At 41.8% G+C, this 25,000-nt stretch overlaps 2 protein-coding genes and 1 long non-coding RNA gene across 7 annotated transcripts in view; 2 read left to right on the forward strand and 1 right to left on the reverse strand.

Moving 5' to 3' along the window:
• LOC126995468 (leucine-rich repeat-containing protein 4B-like) overlaps nucleotides 1–2,915 on the forward strand; it is a 13,946-nt gene extending 11,031 nt beyond the window's left edge. For all 5 annotated transcript variants that reach the window (XM_050855037.1, XM_050855039.1, XM_050855042.1 and 2 more), the window contains exons 7-10: nucleotides 1–112; nucleotides 297–436; nucleotides 982–1,163; nucleotides 1,893–2,915. The exon at nucleotides 1–112 is cut by the window's left edge and continues 69 nt beyond it. In XM_050855037.1, the coding sequence (XP_050710994.1) occupies nucleotides 1–112; nucleotides 297–436; nucleotides 982–1,163; nucleotides 1,893–1,964 (506 nt within the window). In that variant the 3' untranslated portion in view covers nucleotides 1,965–2,915. The remainder of the gene's footprint in view (nucleotides 113–296; nucleotides 437–981; nucleotides 1,164–1,892) is intronic.
• Nucleotides 2,916–4,032: 1,117 nt separating this feature from the next.
• Nucleotides 4,033–18,578, forward strand: LOC126995470 (uncharacterized). Its single transcript, XR_007750334.1, has 4 exons — nucleotides 4,033–4,873; nucleotides 10,127–10,363; nucleotides 11,688–11,827; nucleotides 17,994–18,578. It is a non-coding gene; the product is annotated as an uncharacterized LOC126995470 (long non-coding RNA).
• LOC126995466 (G-protein coupled receptor GRL101-like) overlaps nucleotides 17,966–25,000 on the reverse strand; it is a 192,433-nt gene continuing 185,398 nt past the window's right edge. Inside the window, exons 30-31 of the transcript XR_007750333.1 lie at nucleotides 24,372–24,581; nucleotides 17,966–18,115 (exon numbers count right to left, since the gene is read on the reverse strand). The gene's annotated coding sequence lies outside the window, so the exon portion shown is untranslated. The remainder of the gene's footprint in view (nucleotides 18,116–24,371; nucleotides 24,582–25,000) is intronic.

A 25,000-nucleotide genomic window follows, 5' to 3' on the forward strand; every position in this document is an offset into this window, starting at 1 on the left:
TCCACAACCTGCGCCAGCTCGACCTTGACTCCAACCGCATCACCCACGTCTTGGAGGATGCTTTTGAGGGCTACGGCGAGAGTCTCAAGTTCCTCATGTTGAATCGAAACAAGTAAGTGACCCCCAGGCGCTTTTTGATTGACGCTTCTATACTGAGATGGAAGATAGATAGACAGATAGAGAGAAACTAACTTATGATTGGATAACAACGTTTTTCTTTCATTTCCATTCAATTTGTATTTATTCACTTTTATTCTTTTCCACCCTTCCTCCTGCGGTCACCTTGGGCCATGCAGCATCAGAGGGTTCCTTCCCATGACCTTCTTTGACCTGCATTCACTGGAGTGGCTCAAGCTTACCCACAACGACCTGACACGCCTAACGGAAGACACGGTGCAGCCCATCCTCGACACCCTCACCATGATAGACCTCTCACGTGAGTGTTGGGAGGGGGAGGAAATGAGGTAGTGTAGGGGTAGGTATTATCAGACGCTTTCGCTTCTCACATTAACTACGAGTATTTCTTAAGACCGAAAAAGAGATTAATCGGGTTCTCATGAGTGTTTGTTTTAGATTCATGGTACAGAAAAAGGGTCAAAATACCACCAGAGTCATAAAGCTACCTTGGGAAATGCCCGAAACTCCTGCGAAACCCTTGGCTTGTATGTGTGCTTGGACCCCAAAATTCTCAAACATTTCCCGGCTTACAAAACCCACATTTGATTAGGTTTTCTTAGAGGTTGTGTTAGCATTTTCATTTGTAGTTTTATGAACCCAGTGATAGTTTGACAAGGCTTCTGCACCATGAGCGTGAAAAGCACTCACGAGAACCGACGGTCAAGAAATTATTATGTTTATATTCTTGTATACATTATTTATGATGCTCTCTTTCTTTCTCTATCTCCATCTATCTATCTATCTATTGTTCTGGCCGCACTTCCTCCTGAACAAATTCCTTTCACTTCGACCTCCTCTTCGCAGACAACCCCCTGGAGTGCGATTGTGACCTCATGTGGCTCACGCACTGGCTGCAGGAGTTCACACGACGCGAGACCTTCACTGCCCTGGCCCCCCACACCTGCACGCGCCGGAAGAAGCGTACCTACAACATCATCCAGCTGAGCGCGTCCGAACTGGGCTGTCCGGAATACAATCAGATCGGGGTACGTTTAGTTCTAATGTTAGCAAACTTTCACCGACATCAATCTACCATCAAACCACCAAACTAACATCACCGTCAAGCCCTTCACCATTCTCATCCACATTATAATCACCATCATCGTCCGAGCTGGGTTGTCTGGAATGCAATCAGATCGGGGTAGATGTAGTTCTGATGTTTGTAAGCTGTCACCACCGTCAAACTACCACCAAACTACCATCACCATCAAACCTTCCACCATTACTACCACTATCATCCTCATCATAATCAACATCACCGTTATAGCCACTTTTCCTGTACTGACGCGTGAAGATCCAAAATCCTCAGTGTCCATGGAGTCAAACATGAAAAATGGAGTTTCATGTTAAGAAGTGTCGTGTCATGGAGATGGTAAAGCCATCAGTGGTAGAGCGTCTGTCTAAATCTTCATGTAACACTTTACAATCCCCCTCAGTCTCTACTTTCCTCGTGATCTGTGCATCGTCCGCAAACAGCCTTGTGTCACTGTCCGTTCCGTCCACCAAACGATTTACATATATCACGAACATTACGGGTGCCCGCACCGTGACCTGCGGGACTCCATTTGATTCATCCGTCCATCCTGATATTCCTGTCTTTATTCTGTCCTCATCTGTCGATCTCTTTGGAAGTCTGTCGTGCAGTGTGTGTGTGTGTGTGTGTGTGTGTGTGTGTGTGTGTGTTTATACGACTAATCTGTGTCTCCGTCTCCCAGGGTTCGGCCTCCTCCCCGCCGATGGTGTCAGGCCTCACCGTGTGTATGCTGCTGGCTTCCTTGCGCTTTTAGACCCCAGTCTCCGTCAAGCCAGGGACGAGGCTGGGGCTGGGAGTGGCATTTTGATCTGCTGTGTGTAGACACAGCAACACGAAAAAATAGATTTGTCCACAGTCGTTGATTCCAGTCTATTCATATTTTGAATAAATTTATAATTTACCTGTTTGAAATAGGAAAAACATGCTAGTTTTCCACAAATATATATATAGAACATCAGTAAAATCATGACCTTCATCGTTCCCGAATTACTAAATTGACATTAACTAGTGTTCCTTACAAAGCGGTGTAATACAGGCTTTTTCATGGGTTTCGTTCGGCCGAAGTTCTCTTCAACTATGTGATCCAAGGACGAGCAGTTGGATGCAGCAAGACGCAAGACGCAGCGAGATCGTCGCCCATAGCGGAGGATCCAAAGCCTTGCAAGGCAACAGATGTTCTGATGTCATTTTAAGACTGACCATTCATAGATGGGCTACCCCAAAGCGGAGAACACACCGTCAGAGTATTCGGAGCATCTAATCAAACTACTCACACCAAAATTACACCACCGGCGGCACCTACTGTTGTGTATCATTAATTTTTCTTTGGTTTATTTAGGAGGGTTCTTGAAAGAGGTAATGATATTTTAGGAATACGATCACTTTCTGACAAACAGGTATCAACAAAGTTAAACTAGAAATACGCGTCGTAGCAGATGTCTTCCTAGGTGTTCCTGCTGCACTGTTCGTCCTGCGTCTGTCTCTTCCCTGGTGCCCCTCTGGGTGTCCTACGAGTGTCCTTCCGTAAATATGTGTTGTATTGGTGTATCCAGATCTTTGGGTGACTCTTGTTATACTAACTTTTCTTTGAGTGTGCGTGCACTTCCTCTTTGCATAAAACATATCTCATGTTACGTAACTGTTTAGTATAGTACTTTGAAATATTACACCTGTTTTGTATTATGAATATAAAGTATGTGTGGAACTAACTTTATTAAGCCTTTCCTCACACTCGTTATTTCGAGATCTTGTATGGTTTTACATTCTATACCTAAGTCGCTCCTTTTCTCGTGACATGATGCTTCATCTGCAAACAGGGTTGTATAAGCCACCTCCTTTCCCATGGCTGACCCGAGTAGGGGCAGAAGATTCTGCCACATTAAAATTATCCAGTTTACATTAAAGGGCACTGTGTGAGGAGTCATTATTATTATTTTTTAGGGGGGAGGCATAGCCTACACACCGCTTTGAGCCTCTTTATTTTTTTTTTATAGGGTTCAGTCACTGCTCACTGGTTCACAGGGCAGTTTGGTGGATCGGTTCGTTACTCGGAGCGGCTGAAACAACATGTCTCACTACACCATCACAATTATTGCAGGGTTTGCCACAAGATAAGAAACTCCAGCCTTGGACTTCACCAGTATTTCTTCCCTAAGGATACAAAACGGTAGGGAAGTGCAGAGTTATATCATAGTAGGTTGCACTGATCGAGCTGGTAGCTAGAACAGACGAAAAGGCGAGAGACTGTCGACTGGCTGGTGCATGCTACTATCTGGTTTGAATCATTGGTGTACTCTCAGATACATGAATTGCTTACTCGATCGTTTGGTGGGTGATTGTTAGGACCGAGCATCTTGTTGTCCATGCCTATTACTGTCTAAAGTTATATAGAAAAAATATTGCACTATTGAGGTGAGCCATAACTTGTTCTTAATACTAAAAAAACGAATTAAACGTTCATGTAGGTACACCGGCGACCTGGACACAGGAGACAAGTTAAGCTGAGTAAAATGTAAAGTTGGGGGCATACACTATAGCTGCGCGTGGCCTTGGTGCTAATCTCCGTGTCATTGTTCCTCGAGCCTGTGATGGGTGAGATCGAAGCCCATAACTCCAGGACAGGTGGGATATCCGGGTTACCACAGAAGACTGAAGCACGAAGAAGATTCAAGCAAGACCAAGGAGACTATACTTGAGCAAGACCAAGACCAACCGTGCAGTGGACAACCAGCATGGCGTGGTTGAGGACGCGAGGGATCGATCGTGGTCTCCGTGGTGTGGCGCCTTGTCAGGCGGGTGAGTAGTGGCCAAGGGCTCCAGAATCCTTGGTAGGGGCTGTATGCACTTCTTGGTAGGGGCTGTATGCACTTCTGGAGGAACAATGGTTTTTATTTAGTGGGGAAGACAAGCCTGAAACATGATTCAGGCACGGCACTTGAAGCTCTTGGGGTGGGTCCTCCTCGGGGTGACGCCCACGTGAACACCAACGCCTGTCTCTGTGCTGTTTGGCTGTTTTACAAGTTTGGGCAACAGTCGTGAAGTGTGGCCTCAGCCTGAAGGGAGGGAAGCCCGCCAGAGGAGTGACTAGCCCATGTCAGCAGACTGGGCCTCAGTCGTCCGAGGCTGGGCTATTATTTATATCAACTGAGTGGTTCGCCACAGTTATTATTCATGATTTTCATGTCTTATTGGCGCAGTGTATTGTTCCGTGTCTAGGTATATCTGGATGTAAGGGTCGGTTAGATCAAGATAAGGAATGGGGGGCCCTCGAGGGGGGGTTAACTAAATATGTAGGCGTAAAGCTGATTTATGAGGTGCGTGGTGATTTTCTGCAATTATCTACCAGAATTTGATTTTTGGTAAAGATTTATTTCAGGTCCTTTGCCAATAGCAACTTAAGGAAATGTGTGTCCAGTGTTATTTGTGTTTTGCACAAAACTGGGCTTCATTTTCCTTGGAAATGACCTATTTCGTGAGAAAATGGCAATATTTAATTTTCCAAGAAAATGCCATTTTCAAGAAAGATTGAAGTCAGATTCTTACAAAAACACAAAGATAAACACTTTCTTATTTAAGAAAAAATTTATAAAAGAATCCCATGCCAAAACAACCAGCTGCCACTGCTTTGCACCGAGACACCTCTCAAGGATCGAAGCATTAAATGTAAGTGAACAAATATAAACCAATCAAGGAAAGGAAGCATAACCTCTTAATGAGGGAGGGCCATATCACTTATTGCCCCCCCCCCCCCCCACCTCCTGGGGTGGAAGCTAATCCCCTCTCCCTCCTAACCTAGAGGGGTCGCACTTCATATGGTGAGTCTAATGTAAACCTAACATTTTTAGACTAAACAAACATTCCTTTCAATCCTTTCACCTCCTGTGAGGGGAGGAGGCTTTGCCACCCTTTAACTCCCCCATCTATGGGGGGCTATGCCACCACTTGACCCCCCACACCTCCTAAAGGGGGGCTATGCTCCTCCCTTGACCTGTGCATGTCAGTGTGTATTTACATAGTTGTAGTGTACAGTACCTGAGCTTTGCTCACAGTTTCCTGTCTCCATAATCCATATATACCTTTGTCCAGTCATGCTTTTAATTGTTGAACACTTAAGCAATAACTTATTCATTTAAATTCCAAGAGTCTAAGCTTTTGTGTGGAGACATGTATTTCTTGACTTCACTCATGCATCTAGTCTTCCTAAGTTTGTTCTTGTGTCCCTTTAAGTTTTGTGGTCATCTTTCTAACTGCATAATTAGATCTCTTCTGTCTACCTCATCCATATATCATCTAATATATTATTGGTGAGTTTTCTCTTTCTCTTCTCTAATATCAGATCATATTCCTTTAACTTTCCTCATACATTAGGCCTGCCAAACTTGGTACCCTTTTAGTAGATGATCTTTGTATGCCTTTTAGTTTATTACTAGTAGTCACAAGTGTTTCTCTTGTGAGGGGACCCCACAGTTGTGGCATACGTTCCAGTTTTGGAGGTTAAGTTTAGGGTATCTTCAAACACATGATAGCCAGCATCATATGGTATATAGAAAATCAACAAAGTATGACCTCACTTTGTTGTATACAGTGTCCCATTTGTAAGGAAGCATATATGAATTTTCTGAGGGAAGACCTATAGTAACTGTTTGGGGTTTTATTAGGTTAAGTTTTGGCCAGGGTATCTTCAAACACATGATAGCCAGCACCTTATGGTATAAATCAACAAAGAATGGCCTCACTTTGTTGTATAGAAAGTCTTGTTAGTAAGGAAGCATATATGCATATACGGTATATAAATCCACTGGCCCCGACAACATTCCTAAATCCTTTCTAAATCCTTCAGGCCATATTCACCCAATCCCTATCATCCACCTCATTATACTCTGACTGGCTTTTGGCAAATATTAACCCTTTATTTAAGACAGATCACCGGACTGACCCAGCCAATTATCGCCCCATCTCACTAACATCGATTCCATGTAAAATTTTCGAACACATAATACACAAACACATAATGAATCACCTTGACACGAACAACATCCTTACTGACTCACAACATGGATTTCAACCTAAACACTCATGTGAATCGCAGCTCATTACTACATTTCACGACATTACGAGGGTACTTGACCGACGTGACATCATATAAGTTGACGCTATTATTTTAGACTTTGCCAAAGCCTTCGACAAAGTTCCGCACAAAAGACTGACATTAAAATTGAAATACTACAGTATTTCAGGACCTATTCTACACTGGATCACTGCATTTCTTACCAACAGGACTCAGCATGTTCTTATTGACAGATCTTCATCTGACACTGTCCCTGTTTCTTCAGGTGTCCCACAAGGCACCGTTCTAGGCCCCCTTCTTTTCCTTCTGTACATTAACGATCTTCCACTCTCGATGCCTAACTCTTTCACTAGACTATTTGCCGACGATAGTTATTGCTGTTTAGAGCAGTAAAAACTACTGATGACTGCAGACTGCTACAAAAAGACTTGGACACCCTCCAGCGGTGGGAGCGCACCTGGCAGATGCATTTCCGCCCTGACAAGTGCAAACTGTTAAGATTCACCAGAGCTCAAAACCCCATCCATCACACTTACACTCCATAATTCAGAACTTGAATCAGTGCACACACACAAGTATCTTGGTGTCCACCTCTCCACAGCCAACCAACATGGAACCACTTATGCAGCCAACCGAACTCTGGGATTCCTGAGGAGGAATTTACATAACTGCACACTTGACATAAAACACATAGCTTAGGACACACTTGTGAGACCAACACTTGATACTGCTCCACGGTGTGGGATCCTTACACATACAGAAAACGGAACAAATCACCAAGGCGGCTAGGTTCATTACAAACGATTACACTCGAACACCTGGCATCACAACACGGATCAAACAACAGATAAACATGGTTTAAACCAATAAAAAAATTAAAAAAATTGGTTTAAACCAATTAATAAAACATTTTTTTTTCTTTTGTGTGTATCTTGGTTAGTTTCATCAGTATTGTGGTTTTAACTATATGTAAGATTTTAATTATATACAGCAGGGTTGCCAGTTTAGACCAGGGGTGTCAAACTCAAAACCCTTGGAGGGCCAATTCATGCTCTGAAGTGCCGTCATGGGGGCCAACAAGGGTAGAAAATACATTGACAAGATTAAAGCTACCGTGATACCGCGGGCCATTTATGACTATCCCGCAGGCCATAAGTTTGACACCCCTGGTTTAAACCAAAAAAAAAAAAGAAAAAAGAAAATCAATAAAACCAGTGTTTTTTGTGAATCTTTTTTAGTTTATATATATATATATATATATATATATATATATATATATATATATATATATATATATATATATATATATATATATATATATATATATATATATATATATATATATATATATATATATATATATATATATATATATATATATATATATATATATATATATATATATACATATATATATATTAGGGTTGCACCGATAAGCAATTTGGCCGATTACCGATTAATCGGTAACCAATAATCGGCCGATACCGATTAATCGGCCGATTATTTATAAATTGTAAATGTGATTAATCTTCATTAATTATTGGACACTGGTACCACAAAGTTAAAGACATACCGTAACCCACATGTTTACAACTTTGTTTACTGCCCAACTGTCATCTGCATGGAGAACAAATATGTCTAGTAATTTGTTACTTATAATTTAGCCTTGCTTTGTGGAAACATCCTGATTTTAATATGTTAGAATTTCCCAGTTTTCTCGTTCTTGTGGTGATCCTAGATGCTACTAGAAATGGTAGTGTACAGAAGGTTTATCAATCTCTCAAGTCTTCTACTAATTTACTGTCCTATGCATGGCAGGCTTGGTGAAGGACATTACTCAGTTACTGTGCTGAGCAAGTTGAAATAAGCATATAATTTTTCTTGGTTGTAATATAAAGTAATATGTTGATTTTTTTCTAGTTTCAAAGTTGAAGCAAATACCAGTGCTTCAGTTCATATCATAATTTTATATATCAATTTGAATTACATAATATACATTTGCATAGGGACTTGTTGGAAATAAATGCTGTGGAAAGGTATTAGAGTTTTGGTAACATCACCATCCTTACATTAACATTATTAGTACTGTGTTATGTACACTGTATTATAAAGAGAGAAAAATAATAATCGGCCCGATTAATCGGTCAAAAGACCGATTACCGATTAATCGGCAAAGTGGCGATTAGGCCGACATCATTACTTACCGATTAATCGGTGCAACCCTAATATATATATATATATATATATATATATATATATATATATATATATATATATATATCTATATAGATATATATATATATATATAATGTACCAAAATTATGTTTTCAGTTACTCTGAGTTACAGCATTTGAATAGAGATTTGAGTTTACCAACTGACGTTTTCATCCTTGTTGGCCCCCGTGACGGCACTTCAGAGTATGAATTGGCCCTCCAAGGGTTTTGAGTTTGACACCCCTGGTTTAAACCGCCAACCCTGCTGTTTAATGGTTTAAACCATGGTTTAAACCATTTGGTTTAAAGCACCAACCCTGCTTTGTTGTATAGAAGGTCTCATTAGTAAGGAAGCATATATGAATTTTCTGAGTCGAGACCTATAGTAACCGTTTTGATTTTGTTAGGTTAGGTTAAGTTTAGGGTATTTTGAAACATGATAGCCAACACCCAATTAAATAAATCGACAAAGAATGACCTCACTTTGTCGTATAGAAAGTCTCATTAGTAAGGAAGCAAATACTAAGAATTTTCTGAGTCCTAGACCTAGGGCCTATAGTAACTGTTTCGGATTTTGTTAGGTTAGGTTAGGTTAGGTTAAGTTTAGGGTATCTTCAGACACATGATATTCAGCACCTTATGGGGGGGTGCAGGATTAACATTGAAAGATGGCGGCACTATAAAAAAACTTCCCTGTGCCGCTAATTGGCTGGTACCAAACACTAGCTCCATCAAAAAAGGTTTACTGTCACTATAGGTAATATGTAAGAAGAAAAAAAATCCCAATAAAGGGTAAAGATGGGGCATACGCTATAGCTGAGAATGGGCTCAGTGCTCATCTCCGTAGCATTGGCCCTTGAGCATGTGATTGGAAGAACCCATTACTCCAAGGGTCAGTGTGACATCTGGGTTATCACAGTTTACCTTTCCTAGGTTTCCCCAGGTACCCATTTATCAACCAACTCGAAAGAGAGAATGAACAGCTGGATGAGCTGCTGCTGACTACCCAGGCTGGGATTTGAACCCGAGCCCACAGATTTGTAACTAGGCACGCTAACCACTAGACCATAGAGTCACAAAAGAAAAGATTCAAGGGGTGGGAAACTTGTTATGTGAGGACAGACCTAAGCATTTAATGCAGCCAATTAATGTCAACAAGATGAGAAAACAATTACAACAAGCAAATAAACTGAAGTTGCTAATCCATGGTTGCACTGCTCACATTCTAAATATTTTGGCTTATGATTTAGAGATTGGTAACATAAAAGAACATGTGGTTCATGTTGTAAAATACTCTTGAAACTATCACTCCGCCTCGGCAAGATACCATCAGAAAGGTGGTCAGTGTCTTGTTCTGCCCCAGGACACTAGACGGACCATATGTAGCTGATTGAAGATATATACATATAATGAACTTTTTGGGTAAAGGATCAAGGCAGACTTTGGTATTTAAAACCCAAAAATGTATTTTTTTTATTATTTCCTAGTTTCACCTCCCCTTAAGCAAAGATTGTGTCACGTTTGTCCAATAAGTGCTGTGCAGTAGTAGTGCCTCTGTATGCTACCAAAAGGCCCCTCCTGTGCTTTGAGTTTACTTTATTCATGTATGAAACTGTCAATTTTTTTGTTTACAGGGGAGGCCACTCACAAGTCGGCAATCTGGCCCCGATGATCACTTTACAACCAGACCAATGATACTTACAAGGATCAAGTGGAACTCTGGGGGGCAGCATGAGCCAAGCAAAAATGGCACCATTTCAAAACACTTGCCTGTGCCGCCAATGGGTTGAGGCTAACCAACAGGTCCCATCAAAAAAGCCTACTAATGTTATGGCCTGAACTTAAAAAGAAAAGATCGGTGATTCGGTTGAGTGAGTAAGACCACCCGAAGTGTGCCAACTTAAGAGGTTTTACTGTGTTTGAGCTAGTTTTTAAAGTATGGAATGGCTTGAATCTTTGATTAAGTTTTTCGTCAGGCCATATTCTTTTCTCTACTCATTCTTTCAAAGCTCCCTTCACTGCATCCATGGTTACACTGGAAACTTGCAAGGTTAGCAAATCATGCTACTCAGTGCTCACCTTGCTGTCCACCTTGATCACTAAAATTTGTTGTAGAGTTTTTCCATGTTTTAACTACCTCTCCAAATTGTTTGTGACATTTGCATCCTTTTGAAAAAACAACTGATATCTGCCTTCTCTTTGTTGCTTTCTTGCTAATAACCATTCTATAGTGTTTCCTTGATCTTGTCTGTTAAAATGTTTGATAACACTGAATTTCCTTTTGTGAAAAGGTACCGGTATTGTCAATCATGACATCTGTCTCATCCATTCTAGTCCTTGAGAGAGCTTTTGTTTCCTTTGTTAGTTTACTACCACTGTTCATTGTTGCCTTTCCTTTTACTTCTAGTGCTTTTTTTATTTGAAATTTAATTAGTTTGTCATTTGCCTCCCCTATATCTCCTTCAACCTCCTCAGGTACATTCAAAAGTTTGTTCTGAATTTTTAAACTAAATTGAATTCTTCAGTCTTCTCTCTGAATGCAAAAAATATTGGGGTGTTTATTCATGATTAACTTATCCCTCTCATCCTAGATTTACACTTACTTACCAATCTGTAATTTCTGGATTTGAGTTTATTTAGCACTGTTGTTAGATCTCACCAAGTCTGCATAAAGCTAATTTCCTTCAACTTCTCCCCATTAGGTGTCAGAGTTGTTAGTAGTGTCTTCTGGGATTAATCCATTGATTGATAAAGACAAGAGTTTTATTGGCATTTGAGACCATTTATGTTAAAGGATGTCTTGGCACGAGAGAGTATGTTTCAGCTCTTGTGATGTGGTCAGGCAGCATGCTGATGGTACGAGTGTGCACGAAGTGGGTGTAATCTGCAAATTTTATTACATTACAGTAGTGGGTTATCTTGGTGAAGTTGTAAAGAAATATGATGAAAAGAACAGAGCCTAGTATTGATCCCTGGGTAACCTTGAACCTTATAGCCACTGTCTTGAATTTGGTGTTTTCAATTTTGACTATCTGATAGGTAGATATAGTCTGGTAGGTAATGACAACCATGAAGAACATTTAAAATCTATTCAGTTTCATTCATTGGAGTTATTTAGGCCACGCTTTTGAACGATTTATAGAGGTTGCACAATGTTTTCATTGCTAAATTTTGCAGAACTTGTTGTTTCGACAGGCCATTCCATCCTGATGTCTGCCCCCGGAACTCTGTCAAGGTAGTGGCTGCAGCAGTCCTCTCTCTCTCTCTCCTGCTGGCATGTGGTCCTGGTGTGCTTTGATTCTCTTAATCCTCCATTCAGCTGTCTGTCCTCCAAGGTATTCAAATTCTCAAGTTCTTAGTCAGACGTTGGGTAATAGTAATAGCAATGAAGTATTACATGGCTTTTAGAATAATGGTAGCAGATCATATTTTCTATGGTAATAGAGTCCTTGTCTGCTTCTCTCATCTACAGGACATGATCAGCTTGCTCTTGTGTGTAGCTGGTATTGCTTTTATTCACTAGTTTCATAGAATTCTTTTCAATGTTTTAATTATTTCAGATTGGTTCAGATTCTCATAAAGGCAGCTACAGTGTGAAAATATATTACTGTTCTTGATTTGAACCAGATTGCTTACAATATAGTATTTAAGGTGATACTCCGGTAAAAAGGAAAAAAAAAATAAAGTATATATCGCAAATTTTAGGCTGAAACGCTACAGTTACATACCTATACAGAATCGGACGAGGTGGGTACGCTAAATCCTCTCCCCACGCACGCCCAACCCCACCCCCAAACCACCTTCCAATATCTAGCATCCCCCTTTCTTCCTCCCTCTTCCCCCCCCCTCTCCACATCCCCCTCAGGCCTCACATAACACATATAGTATCGTGGTATTATAGCCATAAATTAGATGTATGTTAACTGTAGTGTGACTGATCCAACGATTCGCTTAGGGAGATATTTATGAAACAGCGCTTGTCCGCAATAGTAACGTTCTCCTTCTTTTGCTACCATTGGGCCCTGGTGCTGCAAGTAATTCTGGGCCCCTAAGTATCTTAATTTACACACATCATGCCCGGGCGGCTGGGCCCCCTATGAGGCTGGGCCCTGGTGCCGTGATACTAGCTCCCCCCCCCCCCCCCCCTCTCTCTCGGGCCCTGGCTGTACATAGTTTGAAGATATATAAATCGATGGTCACCCTCGTTTTTTCCAAACTGCCTTTTCATTAATTAATGTCATTCTATCTTTTCATCACGATGTCACAGCGCCATAATTTTGCCCGCTTCCTGTGCTTTTTGCCTTCATATTTCTTTAATTCTTCACAAACTGGTAATTCTGAGGACGACCATCCATTCACTTCCATATCACCAATATGTTGCTAAGATTTCAAGTTAAAACTATTAACGGTGGCTTCTCAGCAATTTTTTGAGTTACGAAAAAACACAGTTTCGAGATACGGACATTCAAAGATTTGCGCAATCATATCTCCCATAGTCTTGGTCTCAAATCTACGATTTTGGTGGATGTTATTGACCACCTCAATGCAATAATGCGCAGCAAGAATGATTGACCAACTTGCAAAAAAAAAAAAAAAAATAAATAAATAAAATAAAATAAATAAATACTTTCCCGATGTGCGCAACCGCTTTGACTTAGGTCCACGCCGTTGCACCTTTGCCTGTGTGTTCAAGTACACCTAACTGGTGGGGGTCATCAGGAGTGCCATTTCATTTGAAAAGGGTTTTGTTTTACCAGCAGTGGGTGTGTTCCCTCTCCTATATGACAATCCCTTGCCGACTCCGTTGAGTAACTGTCTGCCTTTCCCTCCCTCGCTTGGCTATCTCTTTTCTCTCTCTCTATCTCTGAGTGTTGCCATATGTGTGCCCTGTGTATTTCAAGTGCAAGCAGAGACGAAAACGCATGATAATAACCCATAATAAAAGCGTAATGGTTTACTTTACGGGAGTGGATCGTGAGCCTGCTTACGTCTACTATGGAGCTTTAGTGTCATCACCAGCCATTATAATTTTTGGGGGGCATTTGCAGTGTGTTACTGGATTTCTCTATGGTTAAAGAAGACTTCTATCAGGTTTTTGAAGTCAATTATTTTTACCCAAACTCCAGAGTATCACCTTGAGATTCAGAGGCTATAACAGACATATAACCTATTAATTTTTTTCTTCAAATTTTTAAGATTCAGATTTTTTTCTACTTGAAGTATTTTACAAAGGTAGTTTTTCCCACTATTAGTATTGAAGAATCAGAGGTAGAGTGCCCTGAAAGATGAAGCAAATAAAAGAGTACCTCGTGGTAATGGTGTAGGTACTGATGTTGTTGTCCTCCTTCACATCTCTCATGATAACTGACATGCAGCTTGGAATGTCTGCGATACCCAGACATCCCCACCACCTCTTGTTTAGTGCCTGTGTGATTTTGTAAGGGGATGTTGTGTGAGTGCATGCTCTCTGCCATTGATAAGGATTTGTGCAGCGCTTGGCCGGCCGCAGGTGTGTTGTATGTGCTGCTATGGGGAAAAAGAACATTTCCAAGGAAATTTTCTTTAGAAGCCTATGCTTCAACTTTTTGATGAAAGAAAATTACAGTGAAACAGGAGCACAACTAGATTTGCAAAAAAGTACTATGGCAGTGTGGGTGAAATGAGCAGGGGAGACACCCTGGTCCCCTCGGGGCCCCAGGAATACCTCCCATCAGACTAACCTGCTCTTAAAATGTAAAGTGCAGAGTTATCCATCAATTTCAGCACATCAGCTAAAGCAGGCCATGCCGGAAGTGCTAAAAATATGTCTGTACGAAATGAACAGCATCTCTTAACCTACTTTTCACTGAGCTTAATCATGCTTGTTTCACTGTATGATATTCCTTCATCATTAAGTTAAAGAATAGGCTTCTAAGGTTTCTCAAATGTTTTTTCCTCATAGTGGCATGTATAACACGATTACAGGCGGCTAAACACTGCAAATCCTCTGACGGGTGGGTGATGGCGATGATGAGTGTCGGCGGCCGGCCCGCATCGGCGCCATCCGAGCAGAATACCCATCGTGGCCCGCGCATGTGTGGCTGTATTTGTTGTGGGTTTGGGCTTCTCAATTTGCCGATTCCCATCCTCCACGTGTTGCGCGGGACTCCTTTCCATTCTTCTGTTTGAGAAAGAAGAGATGGAAGAAGGGAGGGGGGTCCCACGCAACATGTGGAAAACAAGAGTTGGCAAATTGACAAATCCTCTTCAATGGCCGAGAAAACGTGCTCGCACAATGTCCCCTTGTGAAATCCCATGGGAACTAAGCAAGAGGCAGTGAGGATGTCTGGGTATCCTGGACATTCCTAGCTGCCTGCTGAAGTTGTGATGCAGATGTAAGAGGGATCATTTTTGAAAGCACTGTAACTGTCTTTAATATTTCTTTTTGTAATTCCAAAATACTTCAAAGGTCTTCCAGAGAATTAGTGAGCACTTGGGTTAAGTAGTAAACATTTGTGTTCTTTAAGTGTGTATTTCAAGTGTTGACAAACATCTATTCTTCAGATAGGACATAATCAGAGTACTGTTGAGCCTCACTAACTTGGACTAATAGGGGGAAAGGTTGCTCTGACAGACAGATTTACCCAAAACCCCTCCCAAAGAACCTCAAAAGCAAACCTAAAATACACTCGACCCTCGATTTCACAGCTGGGTAGGTTTGTCTGGTGCGCTTGGCCACCCATCCGGGTGGCCAAGTGCAGGCAGCCCTGGCCGCGCGCCAGGCCCGAACAGCTGACGGGTGGCTGATGGTGATGATGAGCGTTGGTGGCTGGCCCGCATCGGCACCACCCGAGCGGAATCTCCATCGCGGCCCGCGCGTATGTAGCTGTATTTGTTGTGGGTTTGGGCTTCTCAATTTGCCGATTCCCATCCTCCACATGTTGCACGGGACTCCTTTCCTTTCTTCCATCTCTTCTTTTTGAGAAGGGAGGGGGGTCCCACACAACATGTGGAAAACAAGAGTTGGCAAATTGAGGAGCCCAGGCCTGCAGTGGGCACAGCCGCACACACGTGGGTCCCAACGAAAACACCGCCTGGGCGGCGTCGATGCGTTAGTGACCTTCCTCTTCACCCCACTTGGTCTTGAAACTCTTGAGGACATACTGGCACAAAAAGTCACACGTGTCAATCACAAATGGCTTGATAATAGTAGAAATAACAACAGCAACCACATGGTGCTTGTGATGCTGCTATGTAAACAACACAGACCAACGGCCACCTGTCAGTCAAAGTCTGTACTGCTGGGCACAACCGCAACTCAGACTTTAGTCCCTGGGTCGGTCAGAGTCCGAGTTGCCGGGGTCCGAGTTAGCAAGGTTCAACAGTAGTATAACAACAGGCTTGAGTCAAAGGACCGAGTTTTTTTTCCCGCACCAAACTATTATACTCGAGGCACCCGCACCAAACTATTATACTCGAGGCACACACTGGTTCCTATAAATTTCTTAAGGCAAGTAATGTAAAACGTATCTTGGAGTTTCCACATGGGCAAGGGTTTCAGGTCAGACTGCATTACTTGCAACATTCGCATAATTTCCATTGTGAAACGTCATCTCTACTCCTTTAAAACTTTTCTCCCTAACCAAAATGCAAAAATACAGAAAAAACTAAGGTAAAATGCTTCTGCCTCCTATTATCTCAATCTTAAATTTTGGTCCAAAACTGGATGCTTGATATCTACTGTAGATCAGTAGTTTGAAGGATTAAGAGTGGTCACCTTTTTGAGGCACACGTATGTAGGGCTATTTCCATCAGGAAGTAGAGATATGTGTTGAAAGGCCGAAAGTTTGACCCGTTAGGATGCTTGCACAAAAGCATAGTTTTTGACTTTTTATGGATAATAAATAGGAGGCACTCCCAGTGGAGTACCTCCTATTGTCCTTGATACCCTGTACTTCAATACAGACACCCTGCGCCTGGTCAAACTCTTTAGTTTCAGCATTTCAATAACAATTTTTGCTTCCTTTTGGAAGTGTGTTTAATTTGTTTATACATAACCTGTGTTTAAGAAGAATGACTGCTCTAACCCTTCAAACTAATGTCCAATAGCGGTGCCATTTTCTTGTTTTAAAGCTTATAACCATAAAAACCATAGATTCTGTTACCCCTCTTATCTGATTTAGTGAAACTCTTACTGTTGCCATAACATTTTCGTAAACATTTTGAAAGCTGTTGTGGTAGACAGTTCCTGTTCTATCCCTACACCTATCAACAGTGGTGTTCTGCAGGACTATCTCCCACTCTTTTTGTTCATTAATGATCTTTACAAAACCACTCCACTCTTATGCAGTTGACTACTATGCATTACTGTATGCTGGACCGCAGGCTCCAGGAGGATAAAAATATAATTAAATAACATGAAGATCTTGGCAATTGATTCTCTTGCAAGTGTAAAATATTTATCCAGGCCTTAGAATATACTGTTACAGTAAACCCTCGATATAACGGACCTGCTTAAAATGTATTTCGGATATAACTGACAGAGGGTCAGAAATCCACGGGGACTGACCGGTTCTTTAACCAACTGTGTCCGGTAACTACAACAGCGTCTACTAGCCACCTCACCCTCCTACCTTTGTCTGCTGTCCCATCCCTCGGTTACTGTAGTTATTTTCAGCTCATCTGACAAAATATTTTCTTGTGGTTTCCATTCAAATAAAGAAAGTATTTACACCCCAAGAAAGTCTTGTGCATCAGTCCAGGACATAAATGTAATGGAAACTAGCCAAGTGTTTGCGAGTGTCAGTACTGTCCACCACGCATGCGCACTGGGGGAATAGACAGCAGGAACAATATTAATTTGCCTGGTTGTATTCTAGTTTGTCCCCTTCATCTTTGTGAGCGGTGAATTAATAATAGAAACAATAAGCAAGTTGAACCTCTCTGCAAGCTATATTGCATCTGCGGCAGAGGGCAGCGGTGGGTGTACAACAGGCAATGAAAAGTCAATCATTTAATGATTTGAGACAAACAGTTACCAGATTATTTCATAACGCACAGAAAAATACCCCCCCCCCCAAAAAAAAAAAAGTTTCGACTGCCAGTGCGAGATAACTTTAAAAATTTTACCTCATACCCGTCACAATACCCTCCTCCCCCCACAGAACACCACTGCCAAACCTGGCAGCCTCAGTGCCTCGCAGTCCATCGCTAAGTGTGCTGTGCGGCCATAAAGAGAACGTGCAGACAACGTGCACAATAAAAAATATATATACCTACTTTAATTAGGTTTGTGGGTATTATTATTCATATTTTTTAAATTTCTGCCACTTATAACAGACTTGGTTCCTTCCCAATTAGTCTGTTATATTGAGGATTTACTGTACTTTTCTAACCGGACCTTTGCTCATAATAGTTCGAGTAGCCCTGCCCTATGCTATCCAAATCACTTATGCAAACAAGTTATTCATAAATTCTTTGATCCCTTTTGTTGGTAAACATTGAATTTTTCTCTCCATCCAGGTTGCTTGTTGGAGGGTCCAAATGCCTGATATGGACCACCGTTTGTTGGAAAGTTGTGACGTGTAAGATTCACAAGCCATTGAAGGGTTGATACACCTGGTGGGGTCTGCAGTCCACCACACCTGAATAAAGAAACAACAAAATTAGAATCTCCTTTTAAACGTGATTGTTAGCATGGGGTTATAGGCAAGGTTAGTCCTGTAGTGGGTGATGTTAATTCTGTAGTGCCAGCAGCTTCTCTAGTTGCCTCTCAGGTCGGTTCACGTCCATTTTCTATCGCGTCTGCATGTACGTTCACATTGTCTGCTTCCTAAAGAATATACGGATTTTAGTTTATTCAGTGTTTGTCTATCCCGTCATTACAAGTTCAGACCCCTTAGTTACATGGCACAGTGAGTAGAATACTTGGGAAGCAAATGGAATATGAACGTGTACATGGGGAGGGGACATGATACAAGATGGGCGTGAACTGGCCCGAGAGGCAACGAAAACTTCTGACACTACCATTAGAAGATATTTCTGTAATGCATTCTGCTTACCTTGTAAAATGGAAAGTTGTCAAATAAAGATTTCCTGGTAAGACTACCTATCTAGTTTGATTTAACAAATACATAATTATACGGAGAAAGTTAGATATTTTTCCTGTTGTAGATGTGAATACAGTATTTTATAAAGTTCACAAGTGGCATTTTTATTACATATCTGAGCCTCTGATCAACCTGAAGTAAACATTTGTTTCAATGCTTGTAATTATATCTTCTTTCTATAACAAACTGTCCTATCCACTCATATGCTGACGACTCCACTCTGAATTATTTAACTTCTTTCAACAGAGGACCCTTGCAGCAGGAATTACAAGACTCCAGACTGGAGGCTGCAGAACACTTAACCTCAGACCTTGCTATCATTTCCGATTAGGGTAAAAGAAACCTTGTATCCTTCAATGCCTCAAAAACCCAATTTCTCCATCTATCAACTCAACACAGTCTTCCAAACACCTATCCCTGTGAGGGCAACTACCACCTGGGCGACGAACAACCGGCACACACCCGCTGCTCATCCGCCTGAAGCCATTCGACGCCTCGGATGAACTACTGAGGCGAGGCGAACGACTTGTATCTTCCTGCTTCTCGTCTGCATGAAGCTGTTCAACGCCTCGGGTGAACAAACCACCGAGGCTTCTTAACCCGTTGTGGGAGGTGACTTGGTGGGTGGCTAGCACCTTCCTCATCAGACAGCAGCCGAGCCTCATCCTGAACACTTGGTTCTGCTCCAGCCCCAGCTGTGCTGTCACTCGGGTTTCCTCGGAACCGTGGGCTTGTTCTGGGTGCCCTTACCTCTCTTCTCTCCATGCCCGGACTCCCGTTACTGCTGTGACCCTGACACCCCTTCTCCTGCGCCTCCCTCGTCCACCACGTCTACACCACTTCAAGGACCAAGTTGTGCCACCTCGTCACTGCCACTCAGAGGATGGGACGCCAGAAAGGAAGAAGCCGTACAAAGGATCATCGCTGAGTCAAGCGTGCTGAAGCCTTCATGTTGGAAACTCAAGTTCTTTTTGTGAGGCTGTTTGGGGGTGTTTACTTTCTTTAAAGTAAATTGGTGTCTAACCATTTCCCTTGTTTGTGTTATACCTTCCAATTACAGCACCCAACTCCGGAACCTTGACAATCCCCTATTCTTCGACAACATTCAGCTGTCACCTTCTTCAACACTAAGTATCTTTGGTCTATCCTTAGCTCAAAATCTCAACTGGAAACTTCACATCTCCTCTCTTACTCAATCAGCTTCCTTGAGGTTGGGCATTCTATTGTCTCCGCCAGTTCTTCTCCCCCACACAGATGCTTTCCATATATAGGGGCCTTGTCTGCCCATGTATGGAGTATGCATCTCAAGTGTGGGGGGGCTCCACTCATACAGCTCTTCTGGATAGAATGGAGTCTAAAGCTCTTCGTCTCATCAGCTCTCCTCTTACTGACAGCCTTCTACCTCTTAAATTCCGCCGCCATGTTGCATCTCTATCTTCTATCGATATTTTCATGCTGACTGCTCTTCAGAACTTGTTAACTGCATGCCTTCCCCTCCTCCCATGGCCCCACTGCACAAGACTTTCTACTCATGCTCATCCCTATACTGTCCAAACCCCTTATGCAAGAGTTAACCAGCATTTCCATTCTTTCATCCCCTTCACTGGCAAACTCTGGAACAGTTTTCCTTCGTCTGTATTTCCTCCTGCCTATGACTTGACCTCTTTCAAGAAGAGTGTATCAAGACACCTCCCCATTCGAAATTAACCTCTCTTTTGGCCACTCTATACTTATCACTATATGAGAGCAACAGTTAGCAGGCTTTTTTTTTTTACATCTTTGTTGCCCTTGAGGTGCTCTGTGCTGTAAAAAAAAAAAAATAAATAAAAAATCTTAAGAGAAAATACATGAAAACAGAGGAAGATTGATTATGGCAGTGAAGAACAATATTAATGGATTGGAGGAGGGTATGATGAAGGTGGGCTGTTGCTTTGGGTGACTGCTGTTGCAGTCAGTCAGTCAGTCTCAGTCTCTCTCTCTCTCTCTCTCTCAGTCTCTCTCTCTCTCTCTCTCTCTCTCTCTCTCTCTCTCTCTCTCTCTCTCTCTCTCTCTCTCTCTCTCTCTCTCTCTCTCTCTCTCTTATTTGTGCGTGCGGGTAAACATTGCAAAAGTCAATTTAAATATATCTGTCACCTACAGGCCTCCCGGGCAATCACTCGATGACGACCTTGAAATGTACAGCGTTTTAAAGCAGTCTCTTAATAACAATGACTCACTGATGATGGTATCAGATGATGGCAATGTAGAGGAAGCCTGGCTAAGCTTTAAAAATCACTTACTCACTCAGCAGAACACATTCGTCCCCTTGTGCGAGAAGCGAATTAACACTAATAAAAGCCCACCTTGGTTTAATAGCGAAATTAAACACTCAGTCAAGGAGAGAAAATTGTTTTACAGGTTAAAGAAAGAACAAAGCACGCCCGAAAACATTAAACTTTATAACGATGCCAGGGTAAAAAAGAATTAGTATGTCAGGCAAAGCGTAGATATGAAGAAAATATTGCAGCCAACTGTAAAAATAATCCGAAATCTTTCTTCAGTTACATAAACAACAGAAAGGCGATCAGAAGTGGAATTGGACCTTTAACAAACAGCGACGGTGCACTAGTGACTGACAGCCAACACATTGCAAACCTCTTAAACAGTTACTTTTCCTCGGTGTTTAATACTAACAGTCTTCCTCCCACTACCACCAGCACCAGTACTAATGTAAATCTCGTGCATGCATTGCCTAATTTTGAGATAACAACCGATGAAATCCTTAAAGCTCTCCATTCACTTAAAACAAATAAAAGTCCCGGACCCGATAAAGTATATCCTATATTGCTTAAAGAAACAAAGAGCGAAATAGTCTCCTCCCTCACAACCGTATTCAATATGTCCTTGCGACAAGGCATCGTCCCCTCGGATTTGAAAAAGGCTAACGTGACACCGATTTTTAAGAAAGGAGACAAAAAAATACCAGGTAACTACCGACCCATTAGTCTAACTTCAATTGTAGGTAAGCTACTTGAGAGCATAATTAGAGACAAAATTGTGAGTTACCTCGAAAGCCACTCATTAATTGGAGATTCACAACATGGCTTCCGTAACAAAAGATCCTGCCTGTCAAACCTATTGACCTTTTATAAAGACCTCTTCTCAGTTTATGACGTAACCAAATCATTGGACGTAGTCTATCTTGATTTCCAGAAAGCGTTTGATAAAGTCCCACATTATAAATTACTTTATAAATTAAAGTAAATAGGTATTGATGGTCAAGTAAACCAATGGATCGCGAATTGGTTGAGCAACAGACAACAAAGAGTGGTGATTGACGGATTTAACTCAAGAGTGGGTGCCGGTCACTAGTGGCGTCCCTCGGTGCTCGGTTCTTGGCCCAGTGCTCTTCATTATTTACATCAACGACATGGATGTTGGACTCAATAATCGCATTAGTAAATTTGCAGACACAAAGATTGGTAACTCGGTTCTCACTGACGAAGACAGGCAAAGCCTCCAAGAGGATTTGCATAAACTTTCATCTTGGTCGGATAGATGGGAGATGCCCTTTAACGTAAACAGTGCCAGGTCCTTCAAGTTGGAACAAGAAATAAGAAGTTCGATTACGAAATGCGCGGCGTTAAACTCACAAGCGTTCAGTGCGTTAAGGACCTGGGGGTCAAAATAGCGTCAAACTTCAAATTCTCACATCAATGCATCGATGCAGCAAATAAAGTGAACAGAATGTTGGGCTTCATTAAAAGAAACTTTTTATTCAAGAATAAAGATGTAATACTTCCGCTCTACAATAGTTTAGTCAGAACCCACTTGGAATATGCGGTACAGTTTTGGTCTCCTCACCATGCAAAGGACATTGCTAAATTAGAAGGTGTTCAGCCTCGGGCAACAAAAATGATCCCTTCCTTGCGCAACAAATCCTACGAAGAAAGGCTTTCCACCCTTAACATGTTCTCTCTTGAGAAACGTCGCCTCCGAGGAAAACTGATCGAATGTTTTAAAATACTTAATGGTTTCACGAATGTAGACAGAACAAAATTGTTTATGATCGATGGCACTTTGCGAATGAGGAACAATGGCATAAAACTCAAATGTAGACAAGTAAATTTAGACTGCACCAAATTTTTCTTCACCAACGTTGTTGTGCGAGAATGGAATAAGCTCCCACCGTCAGTGGTCCAATGTAACATGACTGACTCCTTTAAAAACAAGCTCGACCGTCACTTCCTAGAACTTAATATTAACTAGAGTAGAAAAACGACGTTTTGGAGCCATCTGATTAGTGTAAACTCACTTAGGTTTAAGGACAGACCACATAGTCTGGACCATGGTCTCTCTCTCTCTCTCTCTCTCTCTCTCTCTCTCTCTCTCTCTCTATCTATATATATATATATATACCATGGCACTGATGGAAACACCTAGTTTACCGAAATTCAACATAACCCACTGGGAAGACCGCTCACTTTCTAGCCTGAAGCCTAGGCGTCAAACTAAAGACCAGGGATATAAAAGACATCACTGTCTCACAAAGATGAGGGTAAAGCATGAAGCCAAATCTCGTGATATGCTGCCAGACACCTGACTGAAAAAGTGACTATGTATATTGTTAGGAGACTAATTGTAAAGAAATGCACTGGGAGGAGTGGGATGCAGGAGAATAAAAATTCTTGAGGCAGTACCTATACTACTGATATAGGAAGGCGAGTAAAAAAACACAAAGATTAAGACAATCCAATGGGGCTAAATGTACTGCTAAATAAATAGCCAGATTTAATCAAATATTCGAAATATGTGCGAAGAGGGAAAAGGGACCATGTACTGAAGTGTTAGAATACTAAAAGATGGAAAGTGAAGTGTCAAGCAAAGAGTCGCATAGGTACGACAGATATGTACAAACACGGGAAGGCAAGCTTTATAGGATTCAAGAAGTATTTTGAAGCAGATTGGAGGGAATACAGAAGATTGTACAGATATATGAATTAGCATGTTGCACAATAATTGGTAAAAGTATTCTTAGTGATCAAGAGCAAAATGTAGGGATACGTATATAGCTGCATGGCTCAAAGATTCCACGACACCTTGCACACACCTCGAGTTTAAGGTATCACAGTGCCGATATTCCTGCACATATTAGTAGTTATCCTGCCAACTGAATTAAATCTGATCTATTCCTTTGGACCCACCAAAAAGCTACTTCTATCTTCTAGAATTGTTATTTTCATGACCTTGGTGACAATACCTCTCGTGCGGCCCCGCTGTTCAAGACTGTTTTTGCTCCTCCCCATGCCATCCAGATCAAAGTGTAAAATAGACCTAGGAGTTTGAAAAGGTTGTACAATGTCGCTAACAGTTTAGTAGATGGCCTCTAATGTAGTTAGCACGCCTAGCTACAAAACAGTGGTCCCGGGTTCAATCCCGGCCAGGCCAGTGTGCTCCCAGATCCTCCAGCTGTTCATCCACCCTTTTGGGCAGGTCGATAAATGGATACCCGGGTAAGGTAAACTGCGGTAACCCGGATATCACCATCTTGCTCTAACCTCGGGTAAAGGGTGCTTTCCCGCTGCAGGCTCAAGGACCAACGAGTATTTTCTCATCTTTCCCTCCTATGTAATAATGTTACCGTACTTTTATTCAGTCCCGCGGTACTTTCCCTTCCTTCAAGAGTACAGTATCATGCATTGTGACTACCCTGCCGTGATACTGTAAAGCCCAACAGTAGTCGATATACGAGGCTGCTGATGCTATACTATGGCTATTGTTTACCCTCGATCAACGATATGGCTAAACTTACCTCTGAGTTAAGTAGCTTTGTCCAGGCACACAGCAGTCAGCGGAGATTGTCCTGGAACGAATAAGATGATGCAAATGGATCTTGAGTACTGACGCTTCCTTGCACGGGTACCTTCCTGCTCTTCGCTCCTCTTGATTGACTGTCTGGCGCAAGGCTGGTCCACCCGGCCTCCACCGAGCTAGCACCGACCGCCACTACGTGATACTGAAACTAAAACGAAGCAGTAGCATTCGAAACCTCGAAGCTCCGCAACATTAAAGTGCTCTCCGCTCATTGCTTCGTCACCAAACAATCTCTTTATCCAATTTCACACACACACACACACACACACACACTTGCCCCGTGTGTCCCGGAGTAACGAGCTCTTCCAAAGATTATCAAGTCATTCTAGTCTAGAGTATAGGATAGGCGATCCAACGGCAAAGCTTGATGCCGCTACAGTGGCGCCTCATATATATATATATATATATATATATATATATATATATATATATATATATATATATATATATATATATATATATATATATATATATAAAAAAAATGTGCACTTGTAGGGACGAATAAATATTTTTTCTTTTTTTTTTTCTTTTATACGTTGCTGCCTATTGCGCCGGTAGGCATCTTCC

The sequence above is a fragment of the Eriocheir sinensis genome, chromosome 8, assembly GCF_024679095.1.
Source record: "Eriocheir sinensis breed Jianghai 21 chromosome 8, ASM2467909v1, whole genome shotgun sequence".
NCBI lineage: Eukaryota > Metazoa > Arthropoda > Malacostraca > Decapoda > Varunidae > Eriocheir > Eriocheir sinensis.